Source organism: Capra hircus, chromosome 10 (assembly GCF_001704415.2).
Source record: "Capra hircus breed San Clemente chromosome 10, ASM170441v1, whole genome shotgun sequence".
Lineage (NCBI taxonomy): Eukaryota > Metazoa > Chordata > Mammalia > Artiodactyla > Bovidae > Capra > Capra hircus.
The window spans coordinates 58,181,439-58,197,583 of NC_030817.1; the positions used below are offsets into that span (position 1 = coordinate 58,181,439).

At 46.4% G+C, this 16,145-nt stretch overlaps 1 protein-coding gene across 1 annotated transcript in view; it reads left to right on the forward strand.

Moving 5' to 3' along the window:
- The window catches only part of NID2 (nidogen 2), an 87,279-nt gene that overhangs the window by 67,644 nt on the left and 3,490 nt on the right, over positions 1–16,145 (forward strand). The window contains exons 12-17 of the mRNA XM_018054343.1: positions 8,677–8,796; positions 11,839–12,060; positions 12,684–12,853; positions 14,645–14,774; positions 15,155–15,326; positions 15,985–16,142. Coding sequence (XP_017909832.1) covers positions 8,677–8,796; positions 11,839–12,060; positions 12,684–12,853; positions 14,645–14,774; positions 15,155–15,326; positions 15,985–16,142 — 972 coding nt within the window. The remainder of the gene's footprint in view (positions 1–8,676; positions 8,797–11,838; positions 12,061–12,683; positions 12,854–14,644; positions 14,775–15,154; positions 15,327–15,984; positions 16,143–16,145) is intronic.

The window sequence follows — 16,145 nt, forward strand, 5'->3', positions numbered from 1 at the left end:
AATTGAAAATGCAGGCTTTCCCTTCTTTTCAAATTGCTTTTTGCATCTGGACCCGGAATACCTGGGCCCACTGAGCAAGTATGCTAAGAACAGCCTCTAGGAGCTTTGTTGTTGTTCAGTCCCTCTGGTGTCCGACTCTTTGCGACTCTTTGCGATCCCATGGACTGCAGAACGCCAGGCTTCCCTGTCCTTCACTATCTTCTGGAGATTGCTCAAACTCATGTCCATTGAGTTGGTGAGACCATCTACCCATCTCGTCCTCTGTTGTCCCCTTCTCCTTCTTCTCAAACAGATCAAATAGCCTGTTCTTAACTAGATCAGATCTTCTTAAACAGATCGCATAGCCTGGCCCCTCCCTCCTCACCAGCCGTTGGCTTCTTCTCCTCCTCCCCTTTCTCTTTGGTTTCATCTGGATGGGCTGAATGGACCAGCAGCCTAAAGCCACATGTTCTTGACGGAACAGATATGTCAGGGCAGCACAGCCCTCTGCTCCTTTCCAGATGTGGGGCTTTTCGAACCTGGCTCTTGAACGTTTCCACTTCTGATGTACAGAAGCTTAGCTGTATGGGTTTCTTGAAAGCACAGTTTATATTGAAATGACCCAAAACTGTGACTCAGTTCAGCTCTGAGGTGGTTCTTTCTCCCTAAAAACACCCCCAGGTTTAGGCAGAGCTCAAGTGCTTTTCAAGTTAGGATGGAGTAGAGGTGTAAGTTAGGATGGAGTAGAGGTGTAAGTCACAGATGCTTGTCCCACTTGACTGGCCAGAGAGCTCCATCTGCAACAGATACTCTATACAGATGGAGGCACCCTCTAGGTCTGGGGGTGGTGGGGGGGTGGGAGGAGGCATCAGGTGATGCACACAAACCTCTCACGTTTCTGTTGAGCCCCACAGTAGGAATACTGCTTTTTCCTCCCTTGTGGAAACTCATCATTCAGTTTGACCTAACACACTACTGGCTCTCAGAAATGAGAACCAGAGAAAAAAATCTTGTCAGTAGAATTCCATATTTAAACATCTGGCTACTCAGGTCAGCTGAGATGGTGTTTCAAAAGCCTTTCATTCCTTAGGTCTTTGGTTTAAAACAAAGAAGTTGAAATTAATCGCCGCTTAGATGTGATGAGGATTAAAATCAGAATGCTAATGTAGGTGAGCTGCTGCTTGTCCTAACCCCTTCGAGAATCATTCTCCCTTCTTTTAACTTCTGCTTGTCCTGGAGGACTTGGGTTACCTTCTGGGGTTGTAGTAGGACCTTGAAATTAGCTACTTTTCCATGCTGGGAGTTTTCTAGGATTGTCATTCTTTGCTATGGCTGCCCTGTTTCTGATTTCAGGGACATTTTCAATTGTCCCTCGTTCATCTCTGCTTCTCTACTTTTGGGATTCTCTCTGGAACCCACAAACTTAAACGTAGGCCAGGCCAATCTGTTGCTTCCCCAGTGTATTAGTAGTCTGTTGCAACATAACCATTTACCCCAGACACGTAACAGCTTAAAACAGTGCACTGTATTATTATCTGTATGGTCTAGCTCATTCGTTTGCTTTAGGATCTTCACAAGGCTGCAGTCAGGGGGTCTGCCAGACCTGGGGTCTCATCTGGGGTCCAGGTCAGGAAAGAGGCTCACGTGGTTATCGGCAGGATTCCGTTCCCCAGGGACTTTCCAGGTCCCTGCTGGCTATTGCCTGGAGGTGACTTTCAGCTTCTTGCCACTCAGACCTCTCCCACAAGGTAACTTCCTTTATCAAAGCCAGCAGCAGGAGGCCTCTCTAGCAGGTTGGCAGTGACCACAAAAGTGATGTCTCCTCAGTATTGCTTTAGTGTCTTAGCTGGAAGCCAGTTGCTCAAAGGAAGGGGATTATAGAAGACCCTGAATACCAGGAGGAAGGGATCTTTGGGACCATCTATGAGAGGCTGCCTGCCATAATCAGTTACCCTGTGGTTGCCGTCCAAGCTTCGGGGCAGTAGAGAATAACAATCATTTTCCTAAAGGCCTCTGCTGCGCATAAATCAGGCTGGGCTAGTCATGAAGGTGGCTTTCAGGATAAGTGTATAAACGTGTGTGTGTGTGCACGCAGTTTTAAAGGCATGTCACAGGGTGCATGTGTCCCAGTGACAACTGAGATAGAGAAGAAAGGAGGAAAATCGCGATGAAGGCTCTGTTTTGTGAGCACACTTAGATAGCACATTCGTTTTCAGTCCGTCAAACTGGCATTGAAAGAGTGTGTGGGTTTTTCTGTCTCCAGCCAGTTTGTTAAAAACCAGTTTCCCTGGGGAGGCTGCCCTTGGCTTTGGGTTCTCGATCTAGCCTGAGTCACAAGGAGGAATTATTTTTATACAAGTAGAATGAAATCTTTTCCAGCTCCCCTCAGTCAGGATTGATTTCGATCCTGCATTGGTGTGAGCTGGATATTTCTCAGGCACGTTTGTCCGTGCAGCTCTTAGTGACTTTGCTGGATGGAAAAGCAGATTTTTGTGAGCTGAGACCTTTTCAGGGAGGAGCACGTGTGAGTTGAGGAACTGGGTTACAGATGGCCCATTACCCACAGAAGGGCTGTGACTAGGGGTTCTTACACTGTTCTCGCACATGGCTTTTGTGGGAGGAGTGCAGACTCTGGATAAGGTATAGTAAAGTTGGTGTGGCCACAAGCGGTATGGAGACCAAGGCTTGAAGGGAAGAAGCTGCCTCTACTCACAGGTCCTGCCATGCAGGACCCTATGGGCACAGCCAGAATTCAGGTCCTGACCGAGTAGGTGGGGAGTGACAACTCATGGGCCTTCAAGCCTTTGTTGGGGTCTGGAGCGGGATCAAGGAGAGTTGGCGCCAGGGAATTTCACTGGGTGTTTCGAAAGCAAACCAGGGGAGGCAGGAGGGGAAAGCTAGAGTCCAGGGGCTGGGCTTGTTTTGAAGGGATTTCAGCTGGGTTTTGGGTGTGGACTCAGAATTAAGGCAGGGAGAAGAATGTTGAAGCACCAAAGCCTGCACTCAAAATAGAGAATTTTAAACACATTTTCCAAAGAGGTGTTTTAGCTGCTTGGGAGCAGATAGAATGGAGAATTGCACTGAGATTAAGCCATCTGGCATTGTCTGACTTCCCAGAGACTCTCCTGTGCCTTGAACCTTGCTACCTTGACCTACAGCACCTGAGGACCCTGACACTGATGGTTAAGCACACCCCTGTCCCAGGAGTGTAAGAAGAAACTCCTCCCTTGCTAAGGAGTTCAAAGTGTCTTTATACTTTCTGCTGACACCTGATCCCCTGAAGCTAGGAAGAGTTCTCCTTTACACAAAAGCTCTGGTTCCCCCTATACCCCTCAGGGTTGGTCCTCTGAGGAAGGCGGGTAGCCTGCTCTGCACTCAGGCCCTGGAGTGGCTGGTGGGGCTCCAGTTCTCTGACATGGTGTGAGAGCCTCCAAGGAGGAGATGGGGAGCTTGCTTCAGGGAATCTTAAGCTTCTCCAGCTTTAGGGGACGGGAGTTGTTCACCTGTGATACTCTCCGTCTCTTCAGAGACTTTTTCCCTGTTCATTCATAAGTTATTGTCTTCCCAAACTTTGCCCTTGGGAGGATGGCTGCTCTTTCAGGTCTGGTTGGAATTTTAGGCCATAGGCTTTAAGAACATAACTCAGAACCTCTGGGGAATCCTCTTTCTCTTTGTTCACAAAAGTAATCACAAGCAACTGATCTATGGGTTCTAGAAATAGGCCCTGTGTCTCAGGAATTCCTGCTTCCTGCCATTGCCTGGGGTTCCTGTTACCATGAGAAGTACTTTTAGCATATGCATTATGAATAGCTTTAATTTCCTGCATTTGGTTGGATGTTAATTTTTGCAGTTTGGTTTTATAGCATCATAGAAAGCACAAGGAACTGAATGGGCACCAACTTCAGCCAACTGGACCTTGGCATTGTCCTTCTGAACAAACTGGGCCAACCTCAAAGATAATGAAACATGACAATATACAGCCCTGACTGATCAGATTGGAGATAAGTTTCCCGTTGTAATTAATTTGGTTTAGTTTTGGTTAATTGAGGAGCTAACCAATTTAACCTTGCAGATAAATTTATAACCACTTTCCTGCCTTTGTCAGTGAAAGGAAGGCATCCAGGCAGGCCAAATGCTCATCTAGGCAGAGTCTCTCTAGGTGGCATTAACTTTGGTCGTGTCAGGCATTCAAGGTGTTTCAGACTTCAGAGTGAAGTAATTTATGGGGGCTAAATGGTGGCTACCACCCTTATGGCAGAAAGTGAAGAGGAACTAAAAAGCCTCTTGATCAAAGTGAAAGAGGAGAGTGAAAAAGTTGGCTTAAAGCTCAACATTCAGAAAACGAAGATCATGGCATCCGATCCCATCACTTCATGGGAAATAGATGGGGAAACAGTGTCAGACTTTATTTTTGGGGGGCTCCAAAATCACTGCAGATGGTGGCTGCAGCCATGAAATTAACAGACGCTTACTCCTTGGAAGAAAAGTTATGACCAACCTAGATAGCATATTCAAAAGCAGAGACTTTACTTTGCCAACAAAGGTCCATCTAGTCAAGGCTATGGTTTTTCCAGTGGTCATGTATGGATGTGAGAGTTTGGACTGTGAAGAAGGCTGAGTGCCAAAGAATTGATGCTTTTGAACTGTGGTGTTGGAGAAGACTCTTAAGAGTCCCTTGGACTGCAAGGAGATCCAACCAGTCCGTCCTAAAGGAGATCAGTCCCGGGTGTTCTTTGGAAGGAATGATGCTAAAGCTGAAACTCCAGTACTTTGGCCACCTCATGCAAAGAGTTGACTCATTGGAAAAGACTCTGATGCTGGGAGGGATTGGAGGCAGGAGGAGAAGGGGACGACAGAGGATGAGATGGCTGGATGGCATCACTGACTCGATGGACGTGAGTCTGAGTGAACTCCGGGAGTTGGTGATGGACAGGGAGGCCTGGCGTGCTGCAATTCATGGGGTTGCAGAGTCGAGTCGGACACGATTGAGCAACTGAACTGAACTGAAATGCCGGATCAGGAGGATAAGCAGTGTAAGTCATTACATTGCTAATTACGATGTCAGAGATTTTCCTTTCCCCTGAAGAGAACGTCTGTGCTGTGTCCAGTACGTCTACTTACTGGTAGATGGGAAAAGCCCTTAGTGATGGAGAGGCGGCTCGGTGCAACGTGGTCACAGCAGGGGTGGCACTGGTCACCCCAGGAGAGAATCCATCTGGGACCTGGGAGGCTGGGCGCCTGGAGCCATGTTTGTCCCCAGCTGACTGGCATTGCATTCGGGGTTCTTAAGTCTCCAGCTTCCAGGGCGCCATGTGTCTCTGTCACAATCTGTACAGATTCGACAGAGTTCATCCTGTGACTCCTGTTCTCTTGGTTTAATGTTGATCATCCCATCCCATGTTTTTTCCCTCTTCACACAATTTTAAAACATTTTTTGTATGTTAGCTCGGGTGTGACTGCTTTATTTTCCATTGAGCCTTGATCAGATCCAACCCCTTGATCCCCTCTTTGCTCAGGAAGACTTCCTGTCTCTGAAGATGGCTTATCTCAACTACTGGCCATTGGTTTCAGCAGTTAGATTGTCAGACTTTTTTTCCTGGCAGCAGGGTGGAGGGTAGGGGCGGTGTGTTGCTATTGTCTGCCTGCACTGATTTCAGTAAATAAAAGGAATGTAAATCCGCCTTTCTTTGAAGTTTCAGGATGTTGCAGCTATGAGAAATATGAAGATTAATCCACATGGTACAGTGTAGGAATGTTGGGACCTGAACTGTTTGTACTGAAAACCTGGACAAATTTAAATTTTCTTTTCTATGTGTTGTCTTAAATCCTCTGATGATATTTTTCTTATACTTCTATATTTCTTCTAAAGGTGGAAAGTAAATTTCTGATTAAAAAAGTTTTTTTTTTTAATTTCTGAAAGTTTTTGGACATTCTAGGTAGTAGGAGTCTCTGATTATGTAAGACTGAATGTGTTTGTTAGTTGAGAAACTAAGTTGGAGCTTCACTGGGTTCTTTTGCATCTATAAATTGGTACTATAGGGAGATATTTCTCCTGGCAATCTTGTCTGAGGTTATTGATATTTCTCGCAGCAATCTTGATCCCAGCTTGTGCTTCTTCCAGCCCAGCGTTTCTCATGATGTACTCTGCACAGAAGTTAAATAAGCAGGGTGACAGTATACAGCCTTGACATACTCCTTTTCCTATTTGGAACCAGTCTGTTGTTCCATGTTCAGTTCTAACGGTTGCTTCCTGATCTGCATAGAGGTTTCTCAAGAGGCTGGTCAGGTGGTCTGGTATTCCCATCTCTTTCAGAATTTTCCACAGTTTATTGTGATCCGCACAGTCAAAGGCTTTGGCATAGTCAATAAAGCAGAAATAGATGTTTTTCTGGAACTCTCTTGCTTTTTTGATGATCCTTGGCAATTTGATCTCTGGTTCCTCTGGCTTCTCCAAAACCAGCTTGAACATCTGGAAGTTCACGGTTCACATATTGCTGAAGCCTGGCTTGGAGAATTTTGAGCATGACTTTACTAGCATGTGAGATGAGTGCAATTGTGTGGTAGTTTGAGCATTCTTTGGCATTGCCTTTCTTTGGAATTGGAATGAAAATTGACCTTTTCCAGTCCTGTGGCCACTGTTGAGTTTTCCAAATTTGCTGGCATATTGAGTGCAGCACTTTCACAGCATCATCTTTCAGGATTTGAAACAGCTCAAGTGGAATTCCATTACCTCCACTAGTTTTGTTCGTAGTGATGCTTTCTAAGGCCCACTTGTCTTCGCATTCCAGGATGTCTGGCTGTCGGTGAGTGATCACACCATTGTGATTATCCGGGTAGTGAAGATCTTTTTTGTACAGTTCTTCTGTGTATTCTTGCCACCTCTTCTTAACATCATCTGCTTCTGTTAGGTCCGTACCATTTCTGTCCTTTATCCAGCCCATCTTTGCATGAAATGTTCCCTTGGTATCTCTAATTTTCTTGAAGAGATCTCTAGTCTTTCCCATTCTGTTGTTTTCCTCTATTTCTTTGCATTGATCGCTGAAGAAGGCTTTCTTATCTCTTCTTGCTATTCTTTGGAACTCTGCATTCAGATGCTTTTATCTTTCCTTTCCTCCTTTGCTTTTAGCTTCTCTTCTTTTCATAGCTATTTGTAAGGGCTCCCCAGACAGCCATTTTGCTTTTTTGCATTTCTTTTCCATGGGGATGGTCTTGATCCCTGTCTCCTGTACAGTGTCATGAACCTCTGTCCATAGTTCATCAGGCACTCTATCAGATCTAGTCCCTTAAATCTATTCCTCACTTCCACTGTATAATCATAAGGGATTTGATTTAGGTCATGCCTGAATGGTCTACTGGTTTTCCCTACTTTCTTCAATTTCAGACTGAATTTGGCAATAAGGAGTTCATGATCTGAGCCACAGTCAGCTCTTGGTGTTGTTTTTGCTGAATGTATAGAGCTTCTCCATCTTTGGCTGCAAAGAATATAATCAATCTGATTTCGGTGTTGACCATCTGGTGATGTCCATGTGTAGAGTCCTCTTGTGTTGTTGGAAGAGGGTTAGCAGATGACACCACCCTTATGGCAGAAAGTGAAGAGGAATTAAAAGCCTCTTGATGAAAGTGAAAGAAGAGAGTGAAAAAGTTGGCTTAAAGCTCAACATTCAGAAAACGAAGATCATGGCATCCAATCCCATCACTTCATGGGAAATAGATGGGGAAACAGTGGAAACAGTGTCAGACTTTATTTTTTGGGGCTCCAAAATCACTGCAGATGGTGACTGCAGCCATGAAATTAAAAGACGCTTACTCCTAGAGGGAAAGTTATGACCAGCCTAGATAGCATATTCAAAAGCAGAGACTTTACTTTGCCAACAAAGGTCCATCTAGTCAAGGCTATGGTTTTTCCAGTGGTCATGTATGGATGTGAGAGTTGGACTGTGAAGAAGGCTGAGCGCTGAAGAATTAATGCTTTTGAACTGTGGTGTTGGAGAAGACTCTTAAGAGTCCCTTGGACTGCAAGGAGATCCAACCAGTGCATCCTAAAGGAGATCAGTTCTGAGTGTTCATTGGAAGGACTGATGTTGAAGCTGAAGCTCCAATACTTTGGCCACCTCATACGAAGAGTTGACTCATTGGAAAAGACTCTGATGCTGGGAGGGATTGGGGGCAGGAGGAGAAGGGGACAACAGAGGATGAGATGGCTGGATGACATCACCGACTCGATGGACATGAGTTTGAGTAAACTCTGAAGTTGGTGATGGACAGGGAGGCCTGGAGTGGTGCAGTTCATGGGGTCGCAAAGAGTCAGACACGACTGAGCAACTGAACTGAATATCGAGATAGTGCCAATAAAGAAAGGAAAAAATAAACTATTGTTATCTATATTTATTGTAGTGTTACTGAAAGGAAATGGTTTATGGGCTAAATGTTAGTTCAAAGGTAATAACCTCCTGGAATTAACTGTAGACGAAAGACGCCAGGATGTATTTCTGTGTGAGAGACCACGTTTGACTTCTACACTGGACGTGTCCCTTGCACTCTGTACCCTCTGTACCCTTTAAGGTGCCGGTATGTTTCTGCCCCTACATGAGGGTCTTCTGAAGTGGATGCCTGGGTGTCAATCCACGCACACTGAGGCACGTGTTCAGTGAAATCATGCTCCTTCCTTCCCTCCCTCTCTGTCCCTGACTGCTGCAGATGTCGACGAATGCTCGGAAAACAGATGTCACCCCTTGGCCACCTGCTCTAATACCCCTGGCTCCTTCTCCTGCCGCTGCCAACCTGGATATTACGGGGATGGATTTCAGTGCACACCTGGTAAGGTCAGGGAGGCCTCCCCATGTGACTTTGTATCACTTGTCTCTGACTTGTGGAGTGCAGGAAATAGTCTGAAGTCTGTTTTAATATCAGTGGGGAAAATAAGTGTGACCCTTGTAGGTGGATCCCACTGGTTTATTCTAAGCTAGTAACCCCAGCCCTCTTCCCAACATGTCGATGGGGAATCACTCTTGCTCCTGCCACCTATAGAAGAGGTGCAGGGATCTGTTCTGTTCACCTTAGAGACCTAAGATGCTGCTGATGAACTTGTCTGTTATGGTCTAAGCACTCCCTGTCTGCATGGGTGTGGGGTGTGGTTTCCAAGCACTCAAGAGTTCACGCCAACTGTAGGTTGCCAAGGCAGACTGCTGCTCCTTTGTTGAGTGGTTCAAAGATGAGAAGAACTTTTTCTTTTAATACAGAAGAACTTTATTAATGAAACACAGCATTATCATTTTAACCAAAGTAATTCCTGTACAGATCCATGAGCTCACTATTCAAAGATCAGTTTTTACTGTTGAGGAAGGTTCCATAAGTACCAGTCTTGGCTTTTAATGTATGAGAGTAAGAAATGGAAAATTACTTCATTTTTGTAATTTTGATTACAGTTTTGATTTTGATTGCCAGTTTTGATCCTTTCCATAATATGAATTGTTATGGCCAGGACATTAGTGCTTCTAAGATTAATATAAGTAAACATTGGTAATGTTTGTTCTAGATGTCTATATACCCTTGCTTCCACTATAACATTCCTTTTTGTTTCCCCTGTTTCTGGGGAAAGATTTTTCAGGTCCCCCCCCCCACCCCAAATACAGAGAAATTCTGTTTCACTCATGCCTAGTCTTTAAAAAGTCTTGATTAAATTCCAGCTGGGATTTAAAGAAATCAGATGGTTGGGAGGTGCCCTAACAGAATGGTTCAGAATCCTGTTAAATTTATTAAGATAGTCATGTATGAAGGACAGTGATCCAGAAGGGAGCCAAGAGAATGAGACGTTAATTACAGCAAGAGGGGCACGTTCCTTCGTGCAGACTCTTTCCCATGACCAGGCCTCTCTGGGTGCTGGTTTGGCCTTGGTCGCCATTTCTGACTAGTCTCATCTGCATAATAGGGTCCGCTTTCACGGGTGAGAGAACACTCTGTGCCCAAAATTCAAAAGTATTTAAAACCCTGCCAGCCAGAAAGAGAAATAAATCCATGATTGGATTGAGAAACAGCTTGAAATAGTAAGCAATGACAGATGCCCACATGTAAGTGACGTGAGGTACTCCTTTCCCAGAGGCTGACTGCCTTGTTGGGTGGTCCCCCAAGAACTGATGCTCTGAGTTTGGAATGTGGACCAGGGGCGATGCTGGGAACTTCTTCAGGGAATCCCACCCGGTGATGATGGCGAGTGTCTGAGGAAATGGTATTTTCCTCTCTGGGTCCTCTGAGACACATTTGGGTGAGGAAGTCAGTCTTTTTTCTCCATGATGTTTTAAAAAGAGCTTTGCTTCCCATGGGTTATGAGCTCCAGCGGCAACCTGAAGGGCATCGGCTTGCCCCCAACATTGTGAGTCTTGGAGTTGTGCTCCTTTGGTTGGAGCTCTGGAGATTTTATTCACCATCTTCTGGTTTTCCAGGTGCTCAAATGTAGTGTTTCCAGCTGTTCTTTGAACTCATTGGAGGTTTTAACCAAAGGAGTGACATGAGATGACTTTTTTTTTTTTTAAGGGACTCTTTCTGGCTGCTGGTTGAGTTTACAGCAGGGCAGGGGGTGGGGAGCAGGAAAGATGATGGAAGCAGGGAAACCAGTAAGAAGGCTAACATACATAGTAATTCTGGCACGAGATGACAGGGGTAGATGTGGTGAGATGTGGAGATATCAGCTGACAGTTTTTGATATATCAGATGTAGAGTGGGAGAAGGGAGTCAGGGTTTAGTGAGTCTGAGCAATGGAAAGGTGGAGATGCTATATAATGCTATGGAAAAGTTTAGGGGAGAGAAGCTTTGAGGGGAGAAAGCTTAGTTTTTGTTCTCCTCTGAAATCTGTTACACATCCATGTGGTGATAGAAGTTAAGTCTGATGTGTGATTCTGCAGGCTCTGAGTTGCAGGAATTAATGAAGGACAAATACCTTCAATCAGTACTTCAATTCCTGTAGGTCATCCTATCTTAGGAGTCTGTCAAGTTAAACTGCCTCAAGCAGAGTCTTAGCAGACAGAGGACTGCTGTATCTGAGACAGAGCCTTGGCAGCCCTGTAGAAGCAGTCTGGGGAAAAACTGCTGGTAGGGAAGCTCTTCTGCCACGGCAGCTAACAAGAGTTTCAGCACAGTCGTGAGGAAGGAGGAAGGATGGCGAAAGATGCTGGAGAAAGGGAGGAACCGAGCAACACGGCGGGAAGCTGGGGCCTCAGCTTTGAGATAAACCCAGGGCAGGGTAGCCAAAGGACTTCAAGGAGCTGGAGTGTCGCAGTCTGTATCAAGTTGTTTGCCACCAACTCTATGATCACACATACTAATTATAGTCAGTTTTACTCAGTATAGTTTTCCAGCGGACAGATACGTAGGGCCACACGTAAGCAGGGCGTTCGGTAATACTTCCTAAGACACACTGGCCAGTCTCAAGACAGCCCTCTCAGATGCAGGTCCCAGAGTTTGAAACAAGAAGGAATAAATATTGGCTTTAAGCATCATGTAGGCCACTAAGTCCCCAAGGAGAGTCCCCAGAAGTGCTGTTAGCAGAGGCCCCTTCCCAGGCTGAGCAAGCCCTGCACCCCGGATGTTACTGCCTCTTGTTCTTTCCTGATGTGGCTGGGCCTTGATGACACTCCTCCTGGCCTAAGGGTCACAGGAGCATCGGGACAACCCCTTCTCCCGATCCCCAGGAGAACCTCCTGGAGCACTTTGCTGCTCGGGGCCAGCATTCAAGGGCTTGGTTGAGGCCTTGTTATGGACATGAGGAGGAAGAAGATGAGGAGGCCAGGCCTGGGGATCTTGAACCACATGCTACAGTCTGTCCTTGGCTCACACTCAAAAGGCTCTTGGTCCACATCTGCTCAGAGCCCACCCAGAGGCCCCGGACCGTCTGTGAGCGCTGGAGGGAAAGCCTGCTGGAGCACTACGGGGGCACCCCCAGGGACGACCAATACGTGCCTCAGTGCGACGACCTGGGCCACTTCACCCCACTGCAGTGCCACGGCAAGAGTGACTTCTGCTGGTGTGTTGACCAGGACGGCAGAGAGGTGCAGGGCACCCGCTCGCAACCAGGCATCACCCCTGCATGTAAGCACCTGAGGGCAGCCCTCCCTCCCCTCTGCCGTGTTGAGGTCCCTGTAGGGAAGCTGCCAGCTGTGGGTGAAGGTGGGGGAATGAGGGGTGGACAGGTCCAGTGGAAGAAGTCGCTGATGGGCTGTGCTGATTTATAATCTTGTCCGCCCCAGATCCCAGTGCAGATTTAACGTTTGGTTTTGTCATCAGCACTTGCTGTAATTAGAACATCTGGAGCTCAGTTCAATATGTAGTGCCACCGCCTGCTCCCACTACTCTGAGCCTGGGGTGTAAGGGGACAGATGTCACCATGGGGCCCCAAAGAGAAGCTGACACAACACTGGCTCTGGATATTTTTTTTTTTTTTAAAAAAGGGGGATGTTCTGCTTTGTTCAAAGGGAAATACTTTGTTGTCTTCCTCCCCAGTAATTGGCAGTGATTTGTATAATTGATCTTTGGGAGAAAAAACCCTGGAAATTAGAATTTCTTTTAAGGCACATCTGGGGCACATCTGTCCAGAGTAAAGAACTTCTGATGTTTCTGGAGGCTCTGGCAAATGGGGAAGTAAACTTTTCTTCTCCTCTCCACTGACCATTTCCTTCGCTCTGCTCCTTCCACCTCCCTCTTCCTCACGGCAGGTATACCCACCGTGGCTCCGCCCACGATCCGGCCCACGCCCCGGCCCGACGTGACCCCTCCACCAGTGGGCACCTTCCTGCTCTATGCCCAGGGCCAGCAGATTGGCCACTTGCCCCTCAATGGTACCAGGCTTCAGAAGGACACGGCCAAGACCCTGCTGTCGCTGCATGTAAAGTGGACTTCTCCCCTGGGGGTGGGGCTGTATTGCATTATCAGATCTGGGCAAGGTCTGAGGTGCAGGGGCGCTCCTGGAGGGCTCCTGTTTGGCAGTTATCTTTGGGAACCTAAGGGAGGGGTGCTGTTGCTGGGAGCCGCATCTGACTGATCAAGGCTACTTTCTCCAGTTGGTGTGTGGGGTTTCAGCTATGTGGAAGGCGAATTTCAGAGTTGTCAGGATACTGAGGCAGCGATGGGGATCCAAGGGAAAGTGATTTTTAACCCCAGCCCCCAGCATTCTCTTTAAGCCACAGACATCTCTGCATATTCTGGAAGTCAACTAGTGATAGCCTTGTTGTTGTGGACCCTTTCCCTCCTCTTTGGTCCTGTTGACCAGCTGAATCTGTCATAGATGAAGATATGGGGAGCACATGATGCTGGAAAGGAGTAGACAGGGCTTTCCCCAAGGGATGCTGGCTGCTTCCCGAGCTGACAGCTTCCCTATGGTCAACACACTCCATTTTGGAGCAGGGATTTCTTCACTAAGATGGGAGGAAAGAGAAGGGAGTTCACCAGAAAGGCAGTGACACTTATAATGGGTTCCCCTCCCCACTTTTAAGATTTGAGTTGTGTGTTATTCCAGACACTAGCTGTGATTTTTAGTTTCTCTACAAGGTTTAAGTGGGACTTTTTTCTCCAAGAAATCTTGAAATCATTAATGGGCTTATAAATCCCATGATCCCCTGGGTTAACGGAAGCCTGTATGGATGTGCCCCCTTGCCCAAGACAGGTAACTTTCAATTTTCAAGTAAAATTGAAAATTAAAATCCTATATAAAACTGCCCACTTTCCCATAGTAGCCTAATGCTGCTTTTCTTGTCCTGACTCCTCTCCCAGTCAGGCCAGTCCCAGGAGGCTTTGTTAGGCAAGCAGGGAGCTTGCAAGACCTCAGGGACAGCGTTGGTGTTGGCTTTGCACATCTGCTGGGCTTCTCAGAGCAGGAGTCTGGGCTGGAATTCAATGAAGCAACTTCTGGGCAGAATTTTGGAAAGGAATATCACCGACTCAGCACTTACAAAAAGGATTTTGTCATTTATTTAGCAATAAGGAAGGAGGGGAGAGCTCCCAAGCCAGAAGTCAGGTGGCCACCATTCCCCAGTTCCTTCGAGTTCTAACAGACTTTCTTTTACACTAGAGTACAGCCCAAGGATTGCTTTGTAGTAAGACGCAGAGACAAGGGTAAGGGTGTCTGCAGCTCAAATAGCAGAAAGATCTGACTGACAGGGCAGGGGAGGGTTGATTTCATTATATGTTGGCAAATTTTAGACAGGCTTTTTCAAAAAGTGCTGGATTACATTTGACAGAGTCAGTTTTTGTCCAGTGAAGTATTAAAGACTTACTTTGCTGAGACTAACATTTGTCCTCTAACCACTGAATGGGCTGATCTTTTCATGAAATCACTTTTGTTTTTACCAGCAACAGTAATAATGCTTATTGAAAGCTTACAATGTACTCATCACTGGTTAGGATACTTTATAAGCTTTTCTGGTATTATGTTGATAGCAGCCATGTGAAGTAGGTGCTGTTAACTTCTGTATGCCTTTGTCACCTCATTTGCAAAATGAAGGTAGTGCCGAAGTAAGTGGCCAAGCCTGGCGTTGGCTCAGGGAAGCCAGCCTCCATCGCCTATACTTCTACCCACTGCGCCCAGCTGCCATGAACAAATGAGTGAGGTGGCTGAGCATGAAGTCGGGGGAAGTGCAAGGAACCTTAATTCTTCCAATTCTGTGTTTTGGTCACACAGGGCTCCATAGTCGTGGGAATTGACTATGACTGCCGGGAGAGGATGGTGTACTGGACAGATGTTGCTGGACGGACAATTAGCCGTGCCAGTTTGGAACCAGGAGCAGAGCCCGAGATGGTCATTAACTCAGGTCAGCAGCTCCAACCAGAAGACACTTCCCATTTTATTTCATTGTACTCAGTCCAGGTTATTTGCCTGTTTTGTGCCTAAGTCTCCCATCTACCTTCTAGATAGGACTCTGAACAGGAAGGGCTTGTGTAGGAACTCAGGGAGTGGCCCCAGCCCTGGGGACGCTTGGTGCCACCAGGCTTGGGGCGGGGGGCGTCTTATGAGGCTAGAGTGAACTAGACATGGTAGGAAAACTACAAAGGACCTACTTCTCTATTAAGTCTGTTTTTTTAGAGACTCTCAAGATTTTCCCCTTAACTGTTGGAACATAGTAGACCTTTCTGCTTCAGATTCTCCTTTCATAGCTGCAGTTGCTTCAGTCTTGCCTTTGCTTTATTTCAGGTCTAATAAGCCCTGAAGGTCTTGCCATCGACCACTTCCGTAGAACAATGTACTGGACGGACAGCGGCCTGGATAAGATAGAGAGGGCCAGGCTGGATGGCTCTGAGCGTCGGGTCCTCTTCCACACGGACCTAGTGAACCCTCGTGCCATCGCTGTGGATCCAATCCAGGGGTCAGCTGGGCTTCCCTAATTCTCCTCTGTTACCTGTTGACCCTCACTTGAAGCCCTTGGGTTCTAAGTACAACGTAGGGAGGGTCAGAACATGAGCATAAAAGTGCACGTTAATTTAACAGTATTCACGGAGGATCTACTAGGTGTCAGGCACTGTTTAGGCAAAGACAGGGTCTGTCCTTTCATGGAGCCTATGTTCTACTACGTTCTAGGAAATAAGACAGTAAACTAATGAATAACAGAATAACAAGGAAATTACTAAGCCTGTGATGTGGTATGTAGAGGATTCAAGAGTATGTGAGAGAGACTGGGGGCTACTTTGGATCAGGCCAACCCTGCGACTTCAACTGGAATGAGGTGGGTCTCCCTCCAGCAACATATTAGGAAATCCCAGTTGTTAAAGCCATAGTGGGGTTACCTGTGTAAAATGGTGCAAGTAAGCAAAACTCAGACACCAGATGTGTTATTCCTCTGGCCCCATTTTCACAGTGGCAGTGGTTAACAGAACAGTGTTTCCTGTCTACAATAATTGCTAAGGTCATCAACTGGGACATATAAAGATAACCTTCAGCTTTAACTTTCAGCAGTGTTTTTGACTCTGAAATTTGGATTCTACGCATTGAGGTGGTTTATCTTTATCCATTTCATTTACCCATAGCAACCTGTACTGGACAGATTGGAATCGAGAAGCACCTAAGATTGAAATGTCATCCTTAGATGGAGAAAACAGAAGAATTCTAGTGAATAAAGACATTGGACTACCCAATGGATTAACCTTCGACCCCTTCTCCAAACTGCTCTGCTGGGCAGATGCAGGTA